Source organism: Convolutriloba macropyga, chromosome 12, assembly GCF_964194025.1.
Source record: "Convolutriloba macropyga chromosome 12, txConMacr16.3, whole genome shotgun sequence".
Lineage (NCBI taxonomy): Eukaryota > Metazoa > Xenacoelomorpha > Acoela > Convolutidae > Convolutriloba > Convolutriloba macropyga.
In genome coordinates, this window is record NC_134479.1 from 9,737,827 (window position 1) to 9,748,155 (window position 10,329).

The window sequence follows — 10,329 nt, forward strand, 5'->3', positions numbered from 1 at the left end:
GTTATTTCTTCTGTTTGTTTTTATTTATGGTTCAGACAAATTCGATTCGTTTGAAAGGTTTTTGCTCTTAGCGGTTTTTGTTTGATTTGGTTTTATATGAACGGTTTTAGTTTCAGTGAGCAAAAATGTGGCTAACAGCTGCAAGTAATTAATCAAAGTACTGGTCGCGACGAGAACATAACACTTAATTAATGCTCAGGTAATTTAGTTTTAATAGTAAATACTCAAAAACTGATCGTAACTCGTAAATCAAAGACAAGCGTTCTCAAATTGAGTTTTAATTACACATTTTAATGAAAATAAAATGGCCTGGAGAAAAAAAATTGGCTAAAAATTATGAAGATTTTTTTTGCCAAGTTTCGAGTTTTCAAAAAAAAAAATTGAAATTATTTGCCACTTTTTATAGTCCGAAAAATAAATCTGAACAAAAAACACTTTCAATGAACAAAAACAAAAATGTCAAAGCAAATTTTCACGTTTTAAAGATGGCGTTATAGTTTATTCTGGTTTCATTTGACCATTTAAGAACGTGAAGAAAAATGAATCTTTATTAATAATTAATCCATATCCCCGAAATATTCGCTCTGTGCATAGACATACAGATATACGCATATGAATATATGTATAAAATATACACCTGTTACGATACACTAAAGAAGAGACAGATAAAAAGAGGATTTACTGCGCCATTCTTCTTGAAAATTACTATCCTTATAAAATTCCCACAAAACACAGTCTATAATAATTTTGTTTCAGACAATAGATCGTTTATACCGCTTTATTCAATGCGGTATTATAATGATAAAATTTTGAAATGGTTTTGTTCCCTTTGTTTCAGCGGTTGTTGTGCTGCTTTGAATTTTTTCAGCTCAATCCACCCCGATTAAGCAATACAAAAACGAATAAACTGGAAATTTTTTTAAAAAATTTCTTAAATTATTTTGATTTTTTTCGCTAAAAAGGAGCAATCCATTGTTGTGTTTTTCGTTAACGAAAATAACATAAATTTTTGTCCAGCTGTGCAGACTTTGTTTTCCGGAAAAGAAAACTAATACAATAAATTTAAATATTTTGATAAATAACTTTGAATAAGAACTTTTGGTATGAAATCTATAAAGATAAAGCTACTGTTATAAAGCTATGAGGCAGTATTGATCGCAAGCAATCAAATTATCTATTTGAAGCTAAATATTGGATCAAAAACTGAATATTGATTCAACTTCTACGGTTATTGGTTATTTTTTGCAGAACTTGGATCAACTTTATACAAAAAAATAAGCGATCTAACATTTATTCTCCTTTGAGGCTATTTGGAGCCAATTTTGAGCTATTATTATGACTGGAATTAGTTTAAACAAGTTTTATAAGCGGCTGAAAAAATAGTGTGTAAAGAGTATTGTGTAAACACTTTAATATTTAACTTCTAATGCGATGAAGGAATACAGCCTTCCGTCTCATCAATCTAAACAATTTTTTAACGAATGTAAGCAATTCATGTAAACATCAAAAAATATACCAAATTGAGCTTTTTGAAAACAATTCATTATTTATCCTGTAATTCAAATGTTGGAAAGCACGATTTGGATCTATGAAAATTAAAAGATGGTAATTTTCATAACTGTTGAATCTAAAATTATCATAACAAGTGGTTGCATTTTAAAGTTAAGACAATAATTGGCTACAACACTAAGAACAGACCTTGATAGAGCCATAAACGAATAATAGGCGACTAAGTTTTTGAGTATTATTGCCAAATGTTTGTAAAATTAACACCGCATAAGGAATTAGTTGGTTTTTAATTGTGAAAAGAGCAGTTTTTAAAGCTTTTCGATAAAAATTGCTTAAAAAATTCTGCTCCTGTAAACAAGGCCGCAACAATGACTGCAAAAATCAATATGTAATCAAAGGAAAACATGAAGGCTCGGTATTGTGCGTTGGTAAAATATTATCCGACCCTCCTATCCGAAAACCAATGTTTACTATATACAGACGTTCAAGAGGCTTATATCTCTATAGCGCAATGTTCAATGAGAGAAACTTTTTGATATTTATGAGTAAAAACTGGCTGGTTCAGTGCGCTTCTTCGAAAAACTTCTCAAAAAATTGGCAACTTCTCATGCCCAAAACTCCCGTACATGTTAACATATCAAAACATATCGAAAGTGCTGCACAGGAAAAACAGAAAATACTGGGATGACTGAGTTCACAGAAATATTTTAGATTTTTTAATCCTTCCATTTATCAGGTTTCCCCAGCTTTTATAATCCTCAAAGGAGTCCTCAGTTACATACAACTTCAATTTTTAGCAGTTTTTTCCAATTAAGCGACAAAAACTGATACTGACAAAATTGACAAAACAAACACAATTTGTCATTGCATGTGTCAGAGAATTTTAGACATGAAAATGAAGAGAATTAGTTGACAGAATTTTAATAGATAAATCACAAACTGGAACGTTAACAATGTTTTCTTCACAAAAAAATTTGCGGATATTTCTCGTTTTGGTTTGTATTGAATGAGAGATAAATCAAAACAACGAAACAGTATAGGGAGAGAAAAGAAGAAAACTTGCAGATTGTTCATAAAATAGATCAGCTAACATGTTTGCTCAAACTTTTTTGCAATAAGTTTTGCAAATTTTCTCAAAAGAAACAAATGAAAAAAAGTAGTATTTTAAAAACCTTACGTTTTCTCTACGTTTCCATTGATGAGATGCTGCTGTTTCTCTGACTGATGGTTTCAAATCTTTTATAAAGTTGTTTAGCTTGCTTATTGACAAAAACAAAGAAAACTTTGGCAGCACAGAAAAAATCACTGAAATTGGTCAAAGAAACGCACCTGCTTGACAACAGTTTCAACACTCAAACTAGTGCATTGAACACCAAAGAAATGCCATAAAGCTGTTTTTATTGAACAAAAGAGACAAATAGGATTTTTCGGTTGACTGAAGTTGGAAAACACCACCCAAAACAGAATTACAAATCATACGAGTTATGAAAAAGTGTATAAAGAATTAAAAATTGCTTAATCGAGTGATGTTTTTATGGAACAACCTGATAATCTACATACTCTCTGCAAATTGATATTCAATTGGTTTGCTGAGACACGCGTGAACTCGTTGTTAACACAAACATCTTGAACTTCGTGCATAGAAGTGAATATTTGTGATTGAAAATCAAATGAAAAAGAAAAATGTGTATTTTAAAAACCTTACGTTTTCTCTACGTTTTCATTAATTAGATACTACTGTTTCTCTGACCGATAGTTTAATTTATAAAGTTTTTTTGGCTTGCTCATTGACAAAACAACGAAAACTTTGGCACAACAGAAGAAAAAATTTACAGAAATTGGTCAAAGAAATGCACCTGCTTGACTGCAATTTCAACACTCAAACTAGTGCATTGAAAACCAAAGACACACCATAAAACAGTTTTTATTGAACAAAAGAGACAATAGGATTTTTTGGTTGACTGAATTTGAAAAACACCACCCAAAACAGAACTACACCTCATATAAACTATGAAAAAAAGGATAAAAAATTAAAAATTGCTTGATCGAGTGATGTTTCATGGAACAACCTGATAACATAAATACTCTCTGTGAATTGATATTCAATTTTTTGCTGAAACTTGTGTGAACTCGTTTTTAAGACAAACGTCTGAAACTTCTTGTATAATAAGCGAATATTTGTGATAGAAAAACACATTTAATACTTTTTTGGAAACAAATTGTGCCTTTTTCTGGTGCCTCTCCAGGAATATAATTTTAGATCACTTGTCATCCGCTATAATTAAAAAAAGGATTACTTTGTTATGCTAAAAAATTATTTTGTATCATACAGCCAAAAAAACAATATATTATACTGTTCTCTAACTCTTTCTAGAAAAAGCCAGATATAAATAAAAAAAAAGTAAATTCATATGTAGTTAGAAATAGTTTATAATAAAGAAAATTTTATTAAAGATTAAAAAAAAGAAGCAGCGGTTTAGAAAAATTTTTGCAGAAGATTAATTTGATTAAGAATTTGATTTTTGATCGCTCTCTAAAGCAACTGAAAATATTTGCTGCGGAGAAATTATCGAATTTTCGTCCATTTAGTTTAATTATTTCAGACCTGAGTCGATTTGATGATAATGTTTCCAACTCATGAAAACAATGTCAGTCTTTAAGTTTAGCAATTATTCCCAATCAAAAAGAATCAGCTCAAACAGATACAAAACAAAACTTTTCTCATAAATCTTACAAACTCTTAAAATCTAATTTAAATTAATATAAAAACAGTCACTTAATCATAAGTTTAGCCTAGATAGCAAAAAAATTGAAGCACTCAAAATCAGGGATCAATTAGTCTATATTTGTTCGGCTTCCATTTTTGTGTAGTTCCACATTGCTGAAATGCATCCTCAGTTTAAAAACATAAATATTTAATATTTCACACTCAAAAACCGCACATACGATGAAGGGTGCTACAGCATCATACACTTCAAAGCCCAGTCTAACGAGCAGAAAAGGGATCGATAATCGCGAAAAAGACAGAATTAGAACAAATGAATCCTTATAATTGTTAATTTATTGAAACGTTGTGATGAATTGTTTTTAATGATAAACCAATGTAGTAAAAAATATATCAAAATTTTGCATAAGTTGGGCGAAAGGTAATTAATTAAATTTCGTGAACGATCTCTTAACTTTACTTGATTGAATTTTTTTTCAGAGTACAGCTTTTCCCAAGAATCAACATCAGTAAAGTGAGACAAGTATAAACCAACTTTGCTTCTGCAGTGAGTTTAAAGTTAAATATCTCAAATGAAAAACAGAAAAATTTAAGTTTTTTGGAATATTTTTTCAATTCTTGAGCTATTCGTATAGTAGTTTTTCGGCAGATAATTTGAGTAAAAGATGACTTGGTTATACTAACTGCACAAGACTTGACCAGCTATTTTTCTGTATGATCAGGCAAAATGTGAGACCCAGGAAAAAAAACTGGAAACTCAGGAAAAAGAAAAAATTGGAAATTTTACGAGACAAATAAAAACTGATTGTTTTACGTTTCATGTTTTCTATCAAACCGCTCTCTGTTTTGAAAAATTTGAAAGAAAGAAAAACTTATTTCGTTTTTGATATTATGAGACATTGCATTCAGTCAAGTATAGATTGAATTATTTTGTAATGTTTTGACACATTAATTTGTGTTTTTGTTGAAAACTTGTAGAGGAATTTTCCTCATAATTTGAACACATAAAACATAGAATGCTGTAAAAATTTTCCAAATAGTCGTTTAATCATTGCACCTGTTGTGGATAATAAAATAACAAAAATAGATATCTCATCTTTGTTGTTTCTTCTTTCGCATAATTTTAAGCGCTTTAGAAAAAGTTTTCGTTTTTTTTCAAAACAACTTGAACGCTCTTCCACTGCAGATGGTGAGTAGGAAAAAAATATCTCATTGACATAAAAAGAGTGAAAAAGTGATTAAATCCAATGGAACATAAAACCCAGAATTTATATCAAAAAGTTGGATTTATTCAAAGCATTGTTCTACTGATTAGATGACTAATTGACTCATTTTCAATGACTTTGAAGAAAAGGTTTGATTTGGTTTCTGAAGTTTTGATTGCTGAGAGGTTAGGTCAGTGAAATAAACGAAGCATTGCAACTGGCTCCAATAAAAAATATGAAATTGTTTTTTTTTAGTTTTGCGTTTAAGAGAAGACAACTGACACTTGAAAAAAGAGAATGAACCAAAAAGGTCTTCTTTTGTTTGTCAATTTTGAGCCAGTCTGTCAAAAAAATATTTACAACAAAAGCAGCAGACCCGAATAGGCGCTTTCTTGTAGTCAATCATTATGCAAAGCCGTTGAACAGCTGAGTATGATAACTTTTTCATTTTTTTGGTCGTCTTTTTTATGGTGACCTATTGTTATTTACGTATACTAAAAACGTAGACTTTTGATTTCTTTAACTTATTTCATCAGTGCCTTGTGCGTCCTCACTGTCAATTATCAATGATTGTTGTCAGACTTAAATTCTTTTATGCTATGCAAAAAAAAACGGTACATGACAACGCGGTCTAAACTCAGTCCAAACAGCTTCTTGTAATAGTTTTAATTTTTTTACCCTATTTTTCGTTGGTATAATGACTTATTTAAAATGGTCAATTGGTTGTTAATCTTATTGATACAAGTGGCCATTAAACAGAAATGTTCAAAGAATCATTTATATGTTATAAAAATTGAAGAAAAACGTTTGAAAGTGCTCAATATATTACAGAAGATATGTAATAAGCAGTCTTGCAGACTCAGAATGCTAATAACTGTAGCAGTTGGAAGATACATAACCTCAGAATAGGAATCAAGTTTTGATTTGGTAATTTTTTTGTGTGGCAATATTACAACGTATTTCAATTTTATTAACACTTACAAGCCATAGCATACAAGAATTCGTTGATGCCACGAGAACAGTTTGCAGTGACATTTTTTGAGTAAAAGCACCAAAATAATCAGAAACACAAAAATGTTATTGGGATTTTAGCATCAGCAAAATACGCACTAAGAAAAAAAATGACTTCAATTCTTCTAAGTGATAAAAAATTCTTAATTGTATCATCCGAGATTAGTGGGGAGGAGGAACTATGTGTCAACTTGTCATTTTTGATCAGTCAATTGCCACCCATTGATATACCTGACAAAGAAAGACAAGAGTGGTATCAACAGAAAGCTCAGAGCGTACAATATTAAAAAAGTTTTCTTCCTTTATCCGTGGAGTAATCGAAGTTCAGATCAGTTGACTGATTTAGACCAGTCTGAATTTTTCAGATCAGTTCACTGATTTGTGTCGTTTCTGTTCACATTATCCACAATTTTTGCAAAAATTTATGCATCTGTTTTTGGTTTCACGTATAAAGGTAGAGTAAGGTTGCTGAACCGTTTGATTAGCAATTTTCATGAAAATTGAGCTTTTTATATATAAAAGAGGTACCAAATAGGCTTTTGTGACCATTTTGGTCAAATTTGACAGAATACAGACTTCAAAAATCTCTACATGTTCTCTGTATGCTCAAGTGAGAGCGAATATTCCTTTCGCATTCTAAAAGAAGGTTTTGGAATTAAAATTTTGTCAAAATTTTGCTCACATGAAGAATATTAATCCAAGATGCTTCATTTTTCTGCTATAATATATTAATCCTCCTTCCACTTTGTTCGTTGGCTCTTGCTGTCCAATTTCGCTTGAGATCATGTCGGTGCTTTGAGATTTTTGTTTGCAGGCCTGTTGATATTTTAGGACGTAATAAGTGTTTGCTTACAAAGATTTCAGTTGATGGCTTATAGTTTTCATGTTTTCCAATTTTTTCGTTCCAATAGAACTTCAAAATTTAGAGCAAATTTCTTTTGATTTTGATGATCTTAAATTTGATCGGATTTGATGTAACGGATTTAGGTGGCTTTTTATGATTGTTATTGTTTTCACCTTGAAACTAATTTTTCAAGGAAAACATAAAAAAGAAACAAATAACAGTAAGAAAAACAATAAATGAATAAAATAAAACTGAATCCTAATTTTTGCCCTCGTAAACAAAGTTTCCTCAAAGCTCTAACTCAGTATAATTTAGCTTTCTAAGTTGTGTCAGAATTAAATTACTGATCAAAACACATTCGTTTCCAAATGGTTTTAGTGATTTCATTACTTCATTCATTTTTGTTAATTTGCCACAAAGTATTTTTCAAAGCTAAATGGAAACAGAAAAAACGATGGGCGGTCTTTAGCATCAAAGACCTTTTGAAAGAAAATTTTCAGTGTCGTTAATGAAACGTCAGTCTCGTCAAGTCTGCAAAGCCCTCTAACGAAGCGTAAATGAAAGGCTTCTTGGTTTGGTTTCTATTATGCAATTTGAAAAACTTTAAAAAATACTCTTTTAAAAAGATGAGGTCCGAAAATTTACGGACAGTGGAAATTTCGGTGAGTCATTGCAAAAAAATATAGTCTGCAAGATTTTTTCTAGTTGTTTATGTTTCTGGTTTTTGGTTCATATTTTTTGACGGTTAAAAAGTTTTTTCATATTGAGGTTGATCATATTGAGGAAATAACTTTGTCAAGTAGTTAGGTTGGGTTTCCGGATCTTTGCTGCTACGTTTTTTCGTCGTTCTCTGGCTTCTCTTACGACTATGTGATATTGCAACAAGAAGACAATAACTTCTTTGGTGAGTTCTACAGCTCATTAGCTGAGGTTTTTTGGGTTGAAATTTTGTATTTGCAGAATCAGTTGTTTCACCTTTCGTGTTGACAAAATCAGGTGTTTCCCTGATTCCCAGGATCTCTCAGTTTTTTTTCAAATTGCAGTTGACTTCAAATTTGAAACATTTTGAGCCGTTCATTTTTTTGACCATTTGAGTGAAATGAAAAAACAATTTCACATCTCTTAACATCACTTGTATACATGCCTGTAATTAATTTAGAATACAACAAGTTTTGTAGCATGAACTAATGTTTGCTAAATTGAAAATTTCCTGCTTCTGATTTATTTGTTACACATATAAGCCCAAAAAATAAGGATAAGGGGGGGGGCGGAACATCATATGCAAGTTTATCTTATTGTTAGATAATTAGCGTTTTCTTTATTTCTGAAAATTCGTAATTTTTTTCTTGAAAAAAGAATTTTAAATGTTAGAAAATTAATACTGAAATATTTCTGTCGGTAAAATTGACTCTTAATTTACTTTGAAAACAATTTAAAATAATTGAAACGGTGTCAGGACAATTTACCCAATTCCATTTTACCCAATGCCATCATACCCAATGCCATTTTACCCAATGTCATTTTACCCAACCTGCCATTTTACCCAATGCCAACTAACCCAATTTACCCCCATTGCTAAATTAAACAGAACGACTATTTAGCCGACTAGAAAATAAATGGCCCGTGGGACTTGATATGAAACTATCACAACCGAACATGGAATCAGCGGACTATATAATTAAATGGCCTGTGGGACTTGATATGAAACTATTACAACTGAACATGGGATTATTTTGTCCACAAACATTTTAAACCATCCTTGTAATAGCGACTGCTAATGGCGACTGCAATCGGATAATTGAACAAAAAGATCACAGAGCATTGGGTAAATTGGAATTGGGTAAATTGTCATGAAACCAATTGAAACAGTTGACAAACCATTACTGCCAGAAATTCCGCATTGATCAGCTCTGTGACATTCAAATAAAGCCGTAAATAGTTCGCTAGTTTTGCATATAAAGCTAATTTCATTGTCGAAATCAAGTCCACTCCAAAAAAGTACAGCGCTGAACGATACAGATTGTCTTTGGGTGCTTATAAGAAGATAATAATATGCTTATTTTTCTCCCTCTCGTCTAATTAATCTGAAAAAAATACATACCGAAGTTATTTTCCGAAGAAGACTCAGCCACGGCTTGTAATGGATAATAGCTCATAACTGTTCCAATCCTTTAAACCGTTCAGAAAACATCAGAGGCTATTTCTGTTTGAAACGGTCCCTAGTAATGACCTAATGGTCTTTGTATGGATTTAATGTTCCATAGAAAGTAAAGCAATAAACGATAAAACGATTCAATTCAATATAAAAACTCTTTTGATGTGAGTTATCTTATTTAAAAAAGCACTATTATGAAGTATAATTCTGGGAAAGCTCCTTTTCAATTTTTGTTAAGGAAATGACATGAATAAACAATAAACTATCTATTACTTCAACCAGTATGCAGCAATATATGATTTATATACGTTTTCTGGTTTGTTTACTTTTTTTAAGAAAAACAAGTATTGTTTAATGCTGATTAGCGAAAAACTGGGAAAGAATGTGAAAAGATTTCACACTTACCGCTAGATTTCAGATTCCCCTTGGCCATATTGACAACTTTGACTCCTCTTCTTTATTCCTTCTTCCTCGTTTTCCTTGTTTTTTGCAACACTTGAACAAATCTGTTTATGTTTACCTTTGACTCGTGTTTACAATTACTAACAAAAGCACAGACTAGATCTGATAAATAATGCAAATATCAATAATAGCGTGAACAGAACATGCAGCTGTTTTATACTGTACGGCAAAAAAGGCTTAAAAATCACGCTTCAAATTCAGTATACATGTAGAAAATATATTTTTACTATTATTGTTTATACCAGCATTGTTCACGCATATATAGTTGAATGTTTAACAGATTGCCTTTTAACCTGAGCTTAAAGCTTATCGAACGTTTTTCTGGTTTTGCTTAAAAAATTTTGACTTCTAAAACATGGTATTAAATCAGTCATTGAAATTGCAAAAGGTTTATTTTTTTTGTTGCTGTTGTTGCAGA

General features: G+C 31.0%; 1 protein-coding gene across 8 annotated transcripts in view; it reads right to left on the reverse strand.

The window, feature by feature from the left end:
- LOC142350732 (MYCBP-associated protein-like) overlaps window positions 1–10,070 on the reverse strand; it is an 81,941-nt gene extending 71,871 nt beyond the window's left edge. For 2 of the 8 annotated variants that reach the window (XM_075402676.1, XM_075402675.1), the window contains exon 1: window positions 1–520. This exon is cut by the window's left edge and continues 381 nt beyond it. Coding sequence is in view for 2 of the 8 variants with exons in the window: in XM_075402677.1 (XP_075258792.1) it covers window positions 9,396–9,450 (55 nt within the window). In the remaining 6 variants the exon portion in view is untranslated. Of the gene's footprint in view, window positions 521–9,395; window positions 9,545–9,854 lie in introns of those variants that run through there. The other 6 variants (XM_075402678.1, XM_075402677.1, XM_075402679.1 and 3 more) reach the window with 6 other exon arrangements.
- Between the last annotated feature and the right edge of the window lie 259 nt (window positions 10,071–10,329).